Source organism: Petaurus breviceps, unplaced genomic scaffold (assembly GCF_028583685.1).
Source record: "Petaurus breviceps papuanus isolate PSGF00001 unplaced genomic scaffold, PetGlider_PUasm1.0 545, whole genome shotgun sequence".
NCBI lineage: Eukaryota > Metazoa > Chordata > Mammalia > Diprotodontia > Petauridae > Petaurus > Petaurus breviceps.
The window spans coordinates 756292-774275 of NW_027186366.1; the positions used below are offsets into that span (position 1 = coordinate 756292).

Genomic DNA, 17984 nt, shown 5'->3' on the forward strand with positions numbered 1-17984 from the left:
AATCAGAGCTGCAGCAGTGAGTGCGTCATCCTGTTCTTTATTGAATTCATTATTGAATAAAGGTACATTTTTTTGTTCACATTTATCTGTTTATTAAAATTGCTGTCAATGTTCATTAAAATAAGCCCTCCCCTGAAAATAAGCCCTCTGGTGTTTTTCTTTCCAAAAAATTTAATAAGACAGTGTCTTATTATCGGGGAAACACGGTAATAGCCTTTCTGGAGATCTCTGGCCACTGACTCTTTGTGACTGCCATGTACCTTCTTAGCCAGCAATTAATTAATTTACCAAATGAATTTTTCTCTCCTGCATCCCTTCACTTCAGTGAATACAGTGAAGAAAACTGACCTGGGCCATTATGGTCTTCAGTTTCTCACCCAGTATTTAAAAAGTAGGTGACACTTTTGAGGTTCCTTCTGGCAATGTCGTTGGTACCCATGTAGTAGAAGTGGGTAGTTGTCATCTAGTTTGATGAGTTTTGGGAGGTTCTCCATCATGTCCTGAATACAGGCTCCAGGTAGACAGTAGAGCCCCACTGTAGTGACCTAAGTGTACATCCCTTCTGCTATTGACCCAAGCAGACAATCACCCCCTAATACCTTCCTTCTCTTCTGAAACTTGGATGCTGTGTTTGTGGCTCAGCTGTGCCATCCTTGGGATAACCAAGAGGGTTTTCCTCTTCTTTGTGAAGAGCCTCAGATTGGTTTGGGGGTATAATGTCCATCTTCTCCCCTCTCTCCTTGGTGTGATAGCTCCCCAACATGACAAAGATCTTAGATTTCCTCTTGAAGCCTTGCTTCTTGTTCCTTTTGAAACTTAACTCTCTGTAACGAACTGGAAAGATGGTCTTGGTGTCCCTTCGTTCCTTCCTGCAGGAGAGAGATCAGCCTAAATGGGGAACGCAGATCATAGTCATTCTGCTGAGCAGCATGACACACTCTGGCCACTTGGTGCAGTTTCTCCCACTCTCCATGATGGTGGACATTTTCATCCTTGTATTTTGGATGATTTGTGAGCACAGTTGGGTTATACCACCTGTTTTGAAAATGTGATTTTATTGCAGTGAAATTTATCGTAGGTATATTTAGGAACATTTTGAGCAAAAAAACAATTTTTTCTTTAAAGCATGATGTCATCTCATAAGCTAAAACCTTTCTGAGTCCCCCTTCCACAAGCAAACTTCAGGTCTTTTTCAAGGTAAAGTGCAGTGTGTATTGGATCTCTTCTGTGCACGGAAGAGGGGGAGGCTTCCAGGACTCCTCCCATCAATTGCCACTTACCTAATTCACCAAAGACTTCCCCAGGCCAGGGGGCAAGTGAAGCAGGGGCCTGAGGTTCAAACTTGGCCACAAATTATTGTGGTACTTAATGTATTTCTTGACGATTTAATGTATAAAACTGTAAAACCATTTTCATTAGACTCCTGTCTTTTTTATTTGTCACTCATAAAGTTTTTGAGAATTTTGCCCCACGCACATTTTCCCCATAAGCCTTGTCATTTTTCTTGCAGGATTTTGCCCAGCACAGTGCTTTTTGGGAGCATGTGTGACATGTCCAGTTAGAGCAGAAAAGGATATTTAAACTCAACCCTAAGTATATGGTTACTTCTTTTATAGACAGGAATCATCTCTTAATAATTTGGCAGGCTTGCTCAAAATCTTTTTAGTTTTTACAACTCCATAATTACCTTTAACCTCTTACCTTTCACCAACCTGCGCCACCCAACTATTCACTCTTATTAATTCACTTTACTCCCTCATTTTTCTACCTATTTTACCTTGCCTCATTTTTCTGCTATCCTATCCTTCTGGAGTCTACTTAACATTCTACTCCCTGTTTTCCTTGACTCTGCAGTAGAATATGGACCAACATCTGGGCTTAGAGAATTTTCTTGTTTAATTTTTCTTCAGGGAGCAATTTCTCTAGGTTGGAAAGAGATGTGTTAATGTCTGGGCACACTTCCAGAGATGAGGAGGGAGCCTATGGGATTAAGGTTACCAGAAGAAGAGTTGGCCTTGTTGAGGAGAAAGGTTACCTTTTTCTTTTTGGTCAGAACCTAGAGTAGAAGACAGCAGGAGATATTAGGGGGCTCTGAGACATAGAGAAGGGGATTTCTCCTAGTAGGGAAAAAGGCTCTTTACTTAGAAAAGCATAAACTCAGGTGCTCAGCCTGGATGGTAATCCTGCCAAGATTTTTTAATATTGATTGATATGGCTAATATTTTATGTAGTGTGCTTTCTGTTTTTAGACACTTCACTGTTCAGACCTCAGAAACTCTCGTTCCTCTTTCTGCCTCTTTAGGGACAATTTTTTTTTTAATCAAGTTATTTTTTGTTTATTCAGTGTTTAGGATTAGTATGACACTTGAAGAATTGGTTACATCGTTGTACGTGTACAGGTCTTTTTATATACTATGGAAATCTACAACTATTGAGTATATATATATATATATATATATATGCATATATATACATACACACATACATACACAGACAGACAAAATCGGGTCCTCTGGAAATGTGACCCATGGGGCTATGCTGTAGAGCCCTAATGGAGGGGAGCACAAAGGTAATCAATGCATCAGTAAAGAATTACTACTGCACGGTGTTTTGGAGCCAGGAGTGTTGTCTTTGGGCCCTGTGGTTCCGGAACCTGTAGCACCTTGTAACATCCATTACTCTTACACACCTACATACAAGGCAGGTAGTCTCTCTACCTGTGGGCCCCTGACTCTCCTCGACACCAACTACTGAGACTGTTGAAGTCATCCAGCATCATATGCAAACAACAGGGTTTAACAAATAGTAGGCACACTGTGCTATTCCCTCTTTCTAACTTTAGGAGGAGACTAGAGTGTGTTCCCAGGTTTTGCACTTCTGGTGTTCAGTCACTGATCAGAGGAAGGATTTGACCTATTTGAAAGTAACCACTGTCACCTTCTTTTGATGGCAGCACATTAAAAGGTTTTGAAGTTGCAGCTTCTTCTGTATTCCCCAAAGAATATCTGTGCTCCTCTTTAAATGGCTCTCCTCTGGATCCAGGCTTACCTTCACCACATCTGAAATGCCCTTCTGCCCCACGATACATGGGACACTAAGGAAGACCTTAAGCTTAAGGGAGAGATTTTTATGGATTTTAGAGAGAGCTGGTAAAAATGATATCGAAATCTAGGGTAAAGCTGTGTGATCAGGTAGACAATGTCCAAAATGTATTGTAAACTTTACAGGAATAACAAATTGTGCTGAAAGTGATTTATCAAATAGAATTAGTAAGTCATAATGTCCACGAGGAATGGATTTTTTTCTTTTAGGGGCAGCTAGCTATTACAGTGGAAACACTGGCCTGGAGTCAGGAAGACCTGAGTTCAAATCCAGCCTCAGACACTCACTGTGTGACTCTGGATAAGTCACTTAGCTTCCCTCTGTTTGCCTCAGCTTCCTTAGCTGCAAAATGGGGATAGTAACAATAGCATCTACTTTCCAAAGCTGTTGTGAAAATAAGATTTTTTAATGTCCTTTGAAAACCTTAAAGCACGACACAAAATGCCAGCTGTTCTCTCATCTGACTGCAGCACATAACTTGTGATTGTTTAAATTCACTGTGACTAGATGATTTGGTGTATGAATTTAAGTTTTTTAAAGCTGTTTATTCCCATTTTATTTTTCCTACTTAGATTCATACTTTGGGGACAAAAGTTCTTTTGCAGAAAATGTTAGTGCATTGAATTTTACCTCTGTTGCAAGCTCGTCTTCAGCAGGAGATAGCAGTTTTGCTCAAATAGTAAAGACACCATTGAATTTTGGAGATCCTCCCAGATCAGGCTATGGAAGTAAGACACCTCAAATGGGCCATTCAGGTAAAAAGCAAAAATGTGAAACTATTCCATTAACATGCTGACTTTTATTTCCATAGAATCACAAACATCTAAAGTAAACAGTAAGGGTGGCAGAATGTTTGATTTATTATAGAGTATTGAAGTAGGAGATAAGACTCAATAGACTTTCTTCAGAGATTGTCCAGAGTCAAGGTGTTTGCTTTAGGCACGAATAACAAGCTCCCTGTTACTGCTCAAGCACAGGCCTTAGAAAAGGGAGAGAAGATTCCTGCATCTAGGTTTAAGTTAATGGAAGCTAATTACTATTAAAACGTATCACTTGGGCAAGCTAGAGAGGAACACATCTGGCATGGGAGCCCTAGAGCGCACCATCTCCTCCATACTTGTTAGCGGGTGACTTTGGACAAGTGACTTTGCCTTGCTGGGCCTCTGCTCATCTAAGAGGCAGTGTGTGGGACTAGGCTCAGCGCTAGACTCTATGATTTGGAGGTTCTCTGGGAAAAACCTTTTGGCAAATGGAAGGTGGGAGCCTTTGTCATGTTTCATAAGCGGCTCTTGGCCGGGCAGAGGGACTTCCGTGACTAATGTTACCTTTTCTTTCACCACCCTTGTACAAAAGATAAACAAAATAACCAGGCAGTTGCAAAGTTTCCAAGACACACCTCCTCCTTTTTTCATCTCAGCAAGGAGGCCTGCCTCAATGGGTTTGGTTTGTTTTTGCTTTGTGGAAGGCAAGTTCCGAAGCTGCAAGCTGCTTAGGATCCTGGTTATAGTCATATTTTGGGGGCAGAAGTTGTGTTGCTGAAGGCGAGTGCTTTTTGCTTTACAAAAAAGTGACTCTAGCTTATTGTCATTAAATAATTGACTGAGACAAGCAAGAGAACTAGTGGAATTAGGGCCTTGCTGCACATTTGGAAAGCAGGCACCTTTCACACTAGGGGAGAGCTTTTTGCAGATGCTAAATAATCAGAATCGACTGACAATTTTGAAAGTAAAAAAAATCACCGAGTCTTCAAAGGGACCCCTGCCTGCACAAGGGCCCCCCGACAAATAGTCATGCTTGGAAATCTCCGGTGAACAAATAAACTGAACAAATGAGCATTTAGCCAGCCTCTTTGGTGCTGGGCGCCGTGCTTGGCACTGAGGGTACAGACAAGAGAGAACAAGGCTCTGCCCTCCCACTGCTCACCAGAGCATGTTCACAGAGATGTCATAAGGAGATTCAGGGTCACCTCAGAGGGCAAGCTAGCCACTGTGGGGAGCAGGAAAGGCTCCTCACCTTCAGGGAAAAACCTAAAGTCTGGAAGGAAAAGGGATATTCACCTAGGTGGAGGTGAGGGCAGAGAACATCCCAGGCAGGATTGCAGACAGCAGCCATAAGTCAAGTCCAGTCCACAAGTATTTATTAAGGGCCTGCTGCCCTTTGCCAGGCACTGGACTAAGCCCTTCGGATGCAGTGAGAGTTAAACTGACAGTTCCTGCCCCCAAGGAGTTTACATTCTAATTGGGAAGATGGTTTGTAAACCACTAGGAGATCTGAGCTGTGTGCAGTGTGGATGGACAGTATTCTGTGAAGGGAAGGGCCTCCCTCCTATAAGAGATAGGCTTTGGGCTGAGTCTTAGAGGGAGTCGGGGCAGCCAAGGGGTAGGACTTAGCGGGCCGAGCATTTCAGATGTGCGGACAGTTTGCAGGGGTGGGAGATGGGTAACTGTGTGGGAGGAAAGTGGAAGCTATGGAAGGGGGTATGAAGTCAAAAGACTGAAAAACTAGGAAGAGGCCAGGTTGTGCGGAGCTCTGAGTTCCAGTGAAAGGAGTTAGAATCTGATCCTGGAGATGACTGAGTTGCTGGCGCTCATTGGCTGGGGCTGGGGCTGAGGGTGGGTTGGTGTGGGAGCAGTGGGTTGGAAGGCTCTGGTAGGGATGCCAGGAGAGGTGAAGAGGACCAGGGGTGGTGGGAATGGGACATATGTGAGAGATGCTGTGAAAGTGGAAGAAAGAGGATTTGGCAGCAGATGAGCTGTGAGAGAAAGGAAGGAGGGGAGCCTGACACCAAATGGGGAAAGGGGGTGACAGGCAAGGGCCAACCAGTCAGTCAGTCTGCAGGCATTTATTAACTGCTTCCAGGCTTAATACTGGGAATCCATGCAAAGAATGGTCAAAACAGGCCCTGTCCTCAGGGAGTTTGCCTTCTGATGGAGTATAGTAAATGCAGTTGAAGAGGAGGGTTGGGAACAACTTTAAGCCTTGGCCTAGGTGTTGGGCAGCCCGCTCACTCTGGGCTGAGCTGAGTGAGGCCTCAGAGCTCCTAGGCTGGTTCTTTTCCTTGTCTTTCTGGCCAAGGAACACACTTGAAGTGGTTTTGGGTTCAAGTGCATGGCATCTTTCACCTGGAGAGTGACTAGGCAGAGACAGGGCAGTGAAGGTAACCTTCAGGCCTCAAGCCAGCTGGTGAGGTGGGGGGATGTCTGCCCCAAGCATGTGAAGACCCCTTCCTAAGTGGTGAGAGCGGTTCCTTCCATGCGCTGCCTGTTGCCCTGACTTTTATCTTGCCACTGGACATCAATGGTGGCTCTTCATCTGGTTTTGTCATTCAGGAGTCCTGTAGTTCTTGTCATTTGTGAATATAAAAATTCACTTCTAGTGGTCATAGTCTATGCTACAAGTTCATGCTTTAAGACCTGTTTTGGTTTTGTTGTCTGTCTTTTAATCAGTGACGTCCTCATCTGCTGCCTCGACTCACTCTGATGCCTCAGTTGTGGTCGCAGTTGTGGAAGGGAGAGGACTGGCCAGAGGCGAAATAGGAATAGCCAGTATCGATGTGAAAAGGCCTCAGGTTGTGTTATCCCAGTTTCCTGACAACACAACATATACCAAGGTAAGAACGGAACAACATGAAAAGTTGGCATCGAGAACTCTAGGGCACATTGTTCAGGTATATTCTTTGGGAATTGGTTGGTTTATTGGTAGAATAGTAATCGTGATTTCTTGGGCAGTGATTGCCTACTTTGAACTAAGAATTGTTTTTAAGTGCTGGCTTTAATTTATTAGAAATTTTAGTGTTGGTTCAGAACTTAATTTCAGTTTGTCAGGCTCAGGCCCTCTGGACCCTTGGTACACTGGTGTGCTGTGGCCCAATAGGTAGCAGCAGGCTGGTGGGTCCTCAGGAGGAAGCCCTTTTCAGAAGCATGTTTGTGAAGACATGCGATAAAACCTAGAGCATTACAGTCTGCATTTATAAAGTGCCTACTACGCGCCAGTCATTGTGCTAAGTACCATGGACACAAAAAGAAGCGAAAGGCAGCCGGCAGCCCTGCCCTCCAGGAACTCACAATCTAATGGAGACAGCTGCAAGATAGGCACAAAGCAAGCCCTTTACAGGATAAATAGGAAATCAGTAAGAGGGAAGGTGCTAGAACAAAAGGCTTGGGGAAGGCTTCCTGCAGGAGATGGGACTTAAAGGAAGTCAGGGAGGTCAGAAGTCAGAGCAGAGGAGGGAGAGCATCCCAGGCATGGGGGGCAGCCAGAGAGGATGCCCTGAGCCCAGAGTGGGAGCAGCCAGGAAGTGAGTGTCACTGGACAGGAGAATCCATGTAGGGGAGTCTGGTGTAAGAAAACTGGAAAGATAGGAAGAGGGGCTTGGAACATCAAACAGGATTTCATATTTGATTCTGAAGGTGATAGGGAGCCACAAGGAAACCAATTCTATTGACATAGATGTATCAAAAACACTAAAAAAAAACCAACAAAAAACCCAAGTTCATGGACCCTGCCCTAAGGAATGGCCTGGGTTGTTGAGAAGTCCAGTGACTTACCCATGGTCATGAAGCTGTCTCAGGCAGGATGTTACCCCAGGTATTCTTGACTTCAAGGCCACCAAGACTAGGGATGGATATCAGGCCACTGGCCCCTGATGGCTCCGGAGGAGAAAGTGAGGCTGGTGACCTTGCACAGTCTCCCTCGCTCAAATCCATGTCAGCAGCAGGTCATGTCGTCACTCCCCAGTGCCGTGGCCCTCTTCCAGAAAGAAGGAGAAACGAACAAGACTGTAGTACCCTCTGTGCCGTGCTGTGTCTCTCATTAAAAGATACAGGCTAAAAAAAAGATACTGGGCTTATATTTGAAAATTCCCAAATAGCTCTTGAAGTTTTAGATTCTGAGATTTAATACTACAACCCAAAATTCCCTACTGCTTTTGGTAACTAGGGAGCTGGGGAGCACAGTAGATCAAGTTTTGGACATGGAGCCTGGAAGACCAGAATTAGGATTTTTCTTTGAAACTAATTAACTTCTTGACCTTGCACAAGTCACTTAACCTGATGCAGCTTTACTTTCCTTATCTGTAAAATGGAAATAATAACCGCACCTACCGTAGGAGGTTGTTGTGAGGGTCAAATGAGGCTTCGGGAACCATGAGTGCTGCAGGGGTTATCTTGTGACGCACCTGTGTTATGCCGGTGTGAGGAGGTGTTTGTCCAGAGGCAGGATGATGTCGGGCCACAGGACTCTACATTAGGAGTTTTCTCTTGAGAGAACCTTGTTCTAGGCCGCCCATTTTATAGAAGACAAAACTAAGGCCTGGTGTAATGTTAATGAAATAAGATCTTCCCTGCCCATTGACAGGCCTGTGTACCCAGCTGTGATACATCCTCAGTCCCCTGGAGCCCTGGGGGAGGAGCTTGCTGAGGGGAGGCTTCCCCACCTTTTGGTGCTGAGCTCATCAGGCACTGAGTCAGGGGTTGTGGTGCCTTCTGGCTCTGAGAAGTGCATATATTCTCTGAGCTGGTCTTTTGCTTTGGGGGCTCACTATGAGAAGGGTCTTGTGATTCCCTGGACCAGGCCTGAATGGCCACAATTTCAGACCCCCGGCTGCTCAGATGTCTGTGCTCCCTCTATCCAGGGATGCGTGTAAAAGTGTGTGTTGGGGCGGCCAGGTAGCACAGCGAGTAAGAGCACCGGCTCCAGTGTCAGAACGACCTGGAGATCGAATCCCGGGCTCAGACACTTAGCACCCACCCAGACACACCTGGCCGTGTAACCTTGAGCAAGTTACTTAACCCTGATTGCTTAAAAAAAAAAAAGTGTGTGTCGATATTGCTTTGATTCAGGCACTCAGAGCCCTGTCTGTTGGTCTTTCTTTCTCTGCTTGTATTTTCTCTATTTGTATTTTTTTCTAAAGTTCAAGGTGCTTACTTTTCCCCTGAACTAGTGAATATGATTAAAGTAGCTTATTTTTTTTTTACCCGCTGGCTATAATTTATTAAAAACAAGGAATTATGTAGAATTTTTAATAAAAGATGTTATCAGAGAACTAGGTTTACCGGTCCTCCCCCACCCCCACCCCCGACAAAAAAATATATGCCAACAGCTAGAGCAGAGGGACTCCTGGAACTGGTGTACGTGTGATGTCAGAAGGGCACGACACAAATGCAGTGCAAATACAGTGTGCCCTAGCGAACTGACTGTGCAGCTTGTGCCAGATTTGTGACAGGACTGGTAAATGTGGGTGAATTGCAGTTTGCTTTATTGAACAGAATGCCCATAATACTAACATCAGAGATCCATTGGTATAGTGAGGCATGCAGACAATGCAATTAACACACACGCAAACACATATATGTCCGTGTAGGTCTTCGTGTGTGTATTTATGTATACACACACACTACACATGTATGTGTATTGAACATAGAGTCCGTTGAGTCCAGTACCTTTATTTTACACACAGGTGAGCTGAGGTATGTATATTAAATTACTTGCCCAGGGTTGCTCTATAAAAACGCTCTCTACATCCACACAAATACCTTGCTATCTATATGCACTTCAGTACTGGTGGGTGCTTGGGATCTATGTCTGTAACATCAGTCTGTAAAACCAGTCTGTAAAATCACATTCCCCCTCCCCAGCCTCAGAGCATTAACTGTGCCCCTTCCCCCTGCCAGCACTCTGCCCAGCAATAACTCATGAACTGTTTATTTCTGCTTGGAACAATAACAAACTACACCCATGAATCCTTCACTGAACCTTCAATAAACATTTTAGCTTAGGCAAATGTTATCTCCCCCTAGTATAATGACCAGCTGCACCTATGAATCCTTTAATGAACTATCAGTAAGTTAACTTCTCAGCCAATTATACACATACTGAGTCTCCATTAGCCTTGGTTCCCAACATCCATCTTGTCAAACATGACACTGATGGGTGGCAGACTGGGCACTTCTCAGTCAGCCCTGACCGCTAGCTGACTTAGTGACATTTCAGGCCTAAAACCACACCTCCAGGTCGTCCCCCTTGGGCTGTTTCCCAGTGAATTATGGGTGGTACACCTGCACAGTTGATATTGAAAGTGCATGTTCCTTTAAGCACCGACCACTCCTTAACTCCTCCCTAATCCCACCCTTACTCACCTAGTTAGCATAACTGACATCTGACTTACTGTCTTGACTCCTTAAAACTATACCTGTGACTTCTTTAAGTTTGCAGGTTCCCTAAGAACCCCTGCTCGCTCTCTGTAAAGCGTAACAATGAACTGTTACAGTCCTGACTCCAAGTTTGCCTGGGCCTGGTGAATTCCTCCCAGACTGCACAGCAGGGACTCTGGTCATTGGTCTTGATCAGAGTCCCTGTATAACCTATTGCCATCCCCCCCTCAAGTATAGGGTGCATATTCCTAAGGTTCTGTGAGACTATAATAAAATGTAACAATATAATGTCATTCAGGACCTAGACGACTTTTACATATGACGGGGACAACAGTCATCAGTTTTAGATGCCGTGGTCTCCCTTGTTTAATTTAATCTATTAGCAAAGTGCTAAAAAGACAGTAGATTCCCATAGTTTGGGGGTAAAGTAGATTATCAAGCCCTCCAAAGTTGCTTTCCTTTTAGAAAGGCAGATCTAAGAACCTGTGCTAGCAGGCGGTCCTGGGGGTGCCACAGTGCTCAGTGGCCAGAGCACAGATTTCTTGATCCCCGGGCTGGTTCTGTTTTTATGGCTTTTTGCGCTTTGAGCATTCATTCATCTCAGCAGCGCAGTGAACTTTTTATTTCTCAGAGTAAAGGAAATGGGGAGGAGTCACATGTGACAACGAGACTGCTTGCCAAAAGGTGTGCTTTACTCACAAGATGTCGACTTAATTGCTTCGTGGTTCTTTGTTCCTGTTCCCACATTAATTTCACATTAAGCTGAGTTTGACATGGATTTTAGGATGCCTGCTGGGGGCTGGGGGCTGAGGGTAAAAGACAAGAGTGAAACCATCCTGGGGGATGCCACAAGGGAGCCATCCCTTAGGATGAACATTGAGGATGAAGGAAAAAGCCTTTATTCAGCCCTTACTACTGGCAGGGAATGGTGCTCCCCACAGGAAATAAAGACAGAAAAGCACAGTGGTCCCTGCCCTCAGGAAACCCACATTCCAGTGAGGGGAGAAAACACAAGACAGGTTTCAGCTGCAAGTCCTCTGGGCAAAGGGCAAAGATGGGAATTGGGTGTCTTTGATGTCATTTTCCCTGACAGAATCTCATTAAGTTCTGATACCATTTGATGGAGCCAAAGACTTTTGTTGTTGAGAATTTTCTTTTCTGAGTCCTTAGTAGCAGTGATGGCTAAGGAGGCCAGGACTGAGAGCTGATGGACCTTTCTCCCCTAGGCTTACCAGTAGAGCTCAATGGCAGTAGGACTAGGTTGGTAAGATTAGCGGGACCTGCTGCTCTGGGAACCTCAGACTCATTTACTTTGGTGTATTGTATGCCTGATGGCTCCAGAGGAGAGAGGGAGCTTGGTGACTCTGCACAGCCCTCCTTCTGTAAATCCAATTTGTGACAAGTCATGACATCTTCTTGATTCCATGGTTCTCTGGGCCAATAAGGACAGTTGTGTACCTGATTGCATTCACGGATCAGCCTCTCCATTTTTACCTACTATCAAGCCGTCTTAATGACTTTATCTGTGTATGGTTTGAGATCTGGTACTTCCCCCTTCTTTCTCACATTTTTTCTTTGTCTCTTCATATTCTTAATCCTTTGTTCCTACAACTGAGTTTTGATACAACCTGTCTCTAGCCCTTCTTTGGAATTCCATGTTAATCTTTAAGTTATTCATGTATTTCCTGCCAATGACATATTGTTAGATTTTGCTTTCTAACCCATTCTTTTCCCCCTTCTCCTTTTCATGATCAGGTTGAATCTTGTGACTCTTCTTTCTTCAGCCCCATCCTGCCTCTCATTTCTGCCTTTCCCTTTCCCTGTACCTACCTGTGTGTGTATATTCCTGTTGAGTATATTTCTACACTGAACTGTGTGTGAGTCTTCCTTGATCAGGTGCAGGTAACAGGTCAGGAGATCTACCCATTCCTGCGTGTTTGTTTACTCCTCTTTTCACACACCCCATTTACACAAAGTAGTAAATCCCTACCCTTTTTTTTTCTCATTTGTTTTCTGGTATATTCTCTTCCCTCCCCCTCCCCCCTGCCTTTTCTCTTTCATTTAAACCAACAAAACCATATCCATCCCTGACTCCTTCTGTGACCAGTAAAAAGACTAAGATTCTGAAGGGAAATTCATTTCTTCCCTTCCTGTAAGATCGTAGCTACTTCATCGTTGTTTAGCCCTTTCTAATGTTCAGATGTATTTCCTTTTCTGTGTTTCTATACTCTTGTGTTTACATTTCAAGATCTCTGCTCGGCTTTCTGGTTTGTTTTGTGTTTTCACCAGTAGTTCTGGAAAGGCCTTTGTCTTCTTAAAGTTAGATGTGGTAACTCTCTGGTGAGTCAGACTCAGCTTTGGAGGGTAACTTATTCTTGGTTGGTAAGCCTTTATCCTATGCCGAGGTTTCTTCTTCTTTAAACTAGTAGCTGCCAAGTCTTACTTGATCCTACCTGCAGGTTCTTCCTTCTTTCACTTTTTCCCATGTGACTGCTTGCAGCATTTTTCTTCTTAGTTTTCAGTTTTCAGTTTGATTCAATAGGTGATGCTGGGTTCTTTCTGTTTTCATTGTGCATTCTGTTTCCGGTAGATCTGGGAAGTTTTCTTTTATGACTTCTTGAACTAGGACATTCACGTTTTTTGTCTGGTCATGGCTCCTGGGGCTGGGGAAGGCAGAGGTGGCAGGGACTTTGGGCTCTGCGGGGAAGGAGAGTATTTGATCTTTGACCAGGAGGAGGAGAACCTTCAGGCTAAGGGCTACTCCCACCTAGAGTTTGTGATAGTAAAGAAGAAGGAAGCCAGGAGGAGTGTTCTGACCTGCCCTGAGATTTTAGGGGACGGTTTTTCAGAGTGTTCAGAGGAAGGTCAGAGGCAGAAGCCTGTTTCTGAAGGCACAAAATAATAATTACCAAGAGGAAGAAAAAGAGAAGTTATTTGGGGGAAAAAACCCCCAGTATGGATACAAAGAGACCTTGCCAGCCAATGCAGATGAGAAAGATGTGCACAAGGTAAGGTGGCTGAGGCTAGCTTCCGGAGAGGGCAGCACGGCCTTGGGAGAACTGGCTCCAGAGCCCCAAGGCTCAGAACCGGAGGCTGACAGGACCAGACGGGTAAGAGATTGGGAGGACTGTGGTGGGACCGCCCTGGGGGGCGGCTGCCTCATTAGGACTTGCTTCTGGAGAACCACCTCTTGACTCGAGTAGACGACGGAAAGTGCCTAGCCAAGATCAGTGAAGAAATAACGAGGGACCACCAGGGCCTCTGGGGAATCGCGTCACTGGGCCCAGCTCAGGCTTGTCTGCCCATGGGAGATGTCAGGGCCCCTCAGAAGTGTTCGAGGGAGTGTGATGCTCTAAGTGATACTTCCTGAGCCTCTTACTACAAGCTTTCAAAGGAATAACGAGTAAGGTTTATGTATTTCTTTAAGATTTACAAGGAGCTTTCAGTAACCTAGTTAGATTGGTGTCTGAAATAGTATTTCTCCCATTTTACAGATTAAAGAAGTTACAGCTCCTGTATTTTAAGTGACTTACTCATGGTTACAAAGCTGGCAGAGAAGCCATGTTTTGTTAGGTCTTCTCACTCTAAGAAAAAACAAATTCTAAAAGTAATACCTTTTATAAAGAGTAAAATCCCTGTATGTACTAAAAGTCCCAAGCAGGAGGTAAGCAGCTGCAACATCCTTCTACCCAGCAGACTTCACCCAAACTTAGAAGTGATCCCAATGGATTAGAAAGTCCCTGTTGTCCATATTTGACCTGTCTCTGCACATCCCAACAGCTATAATATGGGGACTTCTGTGCAACCCTAATTATATTGCTAAAGTAGAAGAGATGGGGTTGGAGGATAGAACTTCTTTAAAGCAATCAAAAACAACTGATCTGAAGAAGTGTAGCAGCAAGCACCCCAGCGTCCCCACAGTCGCTGCCACCACAGGTTCTTAGATCTGCTTTGTTAAAGGAAAGCAACTCAAAATGGGTTATAACAAGCTTACTTTAATCAGTCAAACATATATCGTTTACCTAGTTCAGGGGAAAAAGGTCAGCACCCCGAATTTCATAATACACAGACAGAATTATCAAGACAGAAACAGATCAAGTAGACAGTTTTCCAAATTGTCCAACCATTACATCCATACCAAATCAACATCTAGGTTTCAATATCTGGGTTTTTCAAAGCCGAGGGGGGGCTCTCAACAACGGCTTCCCAGAATCCAGATCAAATCACAGAACACTTCTCAAAGTGAGCCCCAAAACAAAGCTACCCGTCAGGGCTTATATAGCCTTCTCCTGGCTCAGAGAATGTAACAACCTTATTGACTCACTGGCCAATCAAGAAGTATCTAGTGAAAAACAAGCCTCCCACCCCAGGCTCCAGGTGCACTTTAGCCTAGGGGCAGGGAAGATCTTAAAAATTTACATTCCCATTACAAGAAGTTAGAGCCTGTCAGAATGTGTGACTAGAACCTCAGTCTGTTTCAAACCATTTCAAATAGAATGTAGCCTAACGTGACTCATGGCTGTGTCAGTTGATGTTCGCATAAGATATATATGAGATATATTTTAAAACACAGTGAGGAAGTTAGTATAATTAGCGGGAATGCAAGTAGTTGACTGAGTTTTTATTTAAAGGTACCTCTTAAAGAAAATGTAAATTTTTTGTGTGTGATTCAGAATATGCCTTAAACTTGTATTTTAAGAAATTGTTTATGCAAACTTTTTCAGGTAATTACCAAGTTAAAAATTTTAGCACCGTTGGAAATTATAATGTCTAACACTGCCTGTGTTGTGGGGAATTCAACGAAACTCTTCAGCTTAATTACAGAGAACTTCAAGGTAATTAATTTTTGATGTTTAACAGGGATAAAGTCAAAGATACTTGAAGCTCCATCTTTCCCTTCAAGGAGTATGCCTGCTGGTAGCATGCATGCTGGATGTGCTGGGCTCCCAGGGGCTTCTGCTCATCCTTGTGTTCTGTACACTCTCCAATCTCATCTCACAAAATCTCAGAATATCCATCCACGTCAGCCGGTTAGACGCTCCTGTTTGGCTGCATAGCCATCTTCAGATGTTTTGAAGGGCGATCCTATTAAAGAGAAATCCAACTTGGGCTTTTGGCCTAGAGGGTAGAATTAGGGGCCCTTGGAGAATGTGGCAGAGGCAAACCTGGGCTGGAGAGAAGGAAATCAGTGCTGTGGCTACCCCAAGTGGGCAGGACTGCCTTGTTGGGGAGGCCTCCTCGCCAGGGCAGGGCTTTAAATATTGTCTCCATCATTACTCCTCAGGTATGTTGTGAGAATTCTTCTGAGGGGATGGGCTAGATGAGATGGCTAGTAACACCTTCTACAATTCTAAAATTGCATGATTTTTTGATTTATGCTTTTAGGAATATTTGAGAGCCATGTGAAGAATGTATCAGAGTTAGGCAGGAATTACAGTTGTCCTTGTGAGGGATAATGAAGGCCAGTGTCTGTGGAAAGAAGGGGGTAGAAATTAGAAATATCCGGGAAGCAGGATTGCTGAGACTTGGCAACTCACTGGTGTTTAAGAAGAGAGCAGAGTCTCAGATCAACCCATAGGCATGTATTGTGTCTCCTCTATGCTAGGCACCTGGTGGGCTTTACCTTCAAAGGTGAGAACTCAGGTGACAGGATGGGTGTCTGTGGTCCAGTCAGGCCGTCCACTGGCCATCTTTTGCTCTTGATGTTTGGCTGGATGACCTTTTTTTTTTTTCTCAGTCCTACCTCTAGGGTACTATTTGTCAAGTTGAGTCAACAAGAATTTTTAAGTGCTTGGAATATAAAGAAAGGCAAACCCCCAGTCCCTCATTTCAAGGCAATCACAGCTCAGCAGGGAGATAAACATGCAACAGCTGTGGATAGATGATATATTCAGGACAAAATGGAGGCAGTCTTATGGGAAGGCAGTTTGAGAAAGGCTTCTTGCAGAAGATGGGATTTGGTAAAGGCTTGAAGAAAGCCAAGGAAGTCAGAAGGCAGAGACAGAAAGGGAGAGAATTCTAGGGGTGGGGGACAGCCAGTGAAAACGCCCAGAACTGGGAGTGGGAGCGTCTTGTGTGAGGGACAGTAAGGAGGTCAGTGTCCTTGGACCACAGTGTATGGCAGGGAGTCAGTGTAAAAACACTGGAAAGGTTGGAAGGGGGCAGGTTATGGATTTGGTATTTGGACCTAGAGGTGATCGAGTCATTGGAGTTTAGTCAATATGGAAGTGATCCAGTCTAACCTGGGCTTTGGTGGCTGAGTAGCACATGACCTGGCATGGGAAGAGCTTGTGGCAGGGAGACCAAACAGCAGCTGTTGGGATCGTCTGCCATTGTTGTTCATAGGCTTTGCTTGTCCAGTGATTCTTCTTTGGTTAGTGTGCTCCAGCCTCCTTATGTCTACCTTTGTGGGGTCTGTGGAGGTGGGCGTTCCAGGATCCGGAGCTGTGTAGGAGGGAGAGAAGAGAATTACCTGATCTCCAAAGCCTTGGTCTTTATGACCAAGAATACCCATCGAGCAGGATCTTCTTATTCTCTGTCATAGGAAGGAGAGAAAGTTCTGTATCCACTAGAGATCGAGTAGTTCACCTCCAGATTTATGTTGGACAATGGATCCTTTCGATCCAAGACGTTATTTAAGTAGTGCTAGTGTTTAAAATTCTGCTTTGAGATCTCCGCTTTCTTTCAGAATGTGACTTTCACTACCATTCAAAGAAAGTACTTCAGTGAAACCAAAGGGCTAGAGTATGTGGAACAGTTATGCGCAGCAGAATTCAGCACTGTCTTAATGGAGGTTCAGTCCAAGTAAGTCTCATGCAGAAACAATGTTGATTTTGCAGCTTCAGGTGAGCGCAGACATCCTGTAAAGGTCCCTGCCTCAGGCTGGGAGAGCTCTGATTCCCTGACTCTGCCTGGATCTCTCTCGGCACACACAGGGGTGGTTGGGCCTCGATCTTCCCGTCATCCTTTGCTGTGGATGAAGTTGCTCTGAAGTTCTGTGTCCAGCAAGAAGCTGCCAGTGTTCCGTCCACTTCTGGGCTTTGCTGCGCTTAGTCCTCACTCCCACCTCCCCCGTCTCCAGACACGAGCCCCATCCCTGCTCTGACTGCATGGCCTTCCTGCCTCATCTGGGTCCTAGAGTTATGTTCTTGCCTCTCCCCAGTTTTCTGGGCCCCTTGTCGTGTTTCTGCTCATGCTCTGCTGACCTCCAGTGCTTATTTATTACCCCTTCTATCTCTCCTACCTGCTATATTAATCAACCAATCAATCAAATAAACATTTATTGAGTGCCCACTCTATGCCAGATGCTGTGCTAAGTGCTGGGTATTGAAAACAAGGCAGAAAGCAGTCTCCACCCTCAGGGTGCTTATAGTCTAGTGGGGGAGGCCGCTTGCAAACAAATCTATCCAAGCCAGCTAAATATACAAGGGACAAGAATAAATGAATAGAGAAAAGACACTTCTGTCTCCTCTGCTTCTACTCCTGTGCTGCAGATCAAGTGTCCCTCAAGGAAGTCCCCCAGCATATCAGATGGGTCCGCTGTCATTTTTTGTGACCTAATTTCACCTGGACCATCATGGCAGCAAAGCAGATCTCTGATTCTTCTGTAATCTGGGAAAAGATGATGGGTCCTGTTCTGGTCATATTGACTTTTAGATATGTAGGAGATATTTAAGAGAGAGAGAGAGAGAGACAGAGAGAGAGAGACAGAGAGAGAGACAGAGAGAGAGA

At 44.6% G+C, this 17984-nt stretch overlaps 1 protein-coding gene across 1 annotated transcript in view; it reads left to right on the plus strand.

Annotated features, from left to right (window-relative positions):
• MSH4 (mutS homolog 4) overlaps positions 1 to 17984 on the plus strand; it is a 95205-nt gene that overhangs the window by 2130 nt on the left and 75091 nt on the right. Inside the window, exons 2-5 of the mRNA XM_069102218.1 lie at positions 3675 to 3857; positions 6549 to 6712; positions 14978 to 15088; positions 16942 to 17057. Coding sequence (XP_068958319.1) covers positions 3675 to 3857; positions 6549 to 6712; positions 14978 to 15088; positions 16942 to 17057 — 574 coding nt within the window. The remainder of the gene's footprint in view (positions 1 to 3674; positions 3858 to 6548; positions 6713 to 14977; positions 15089 to 16941; positions 17058 to 17984) is intronic.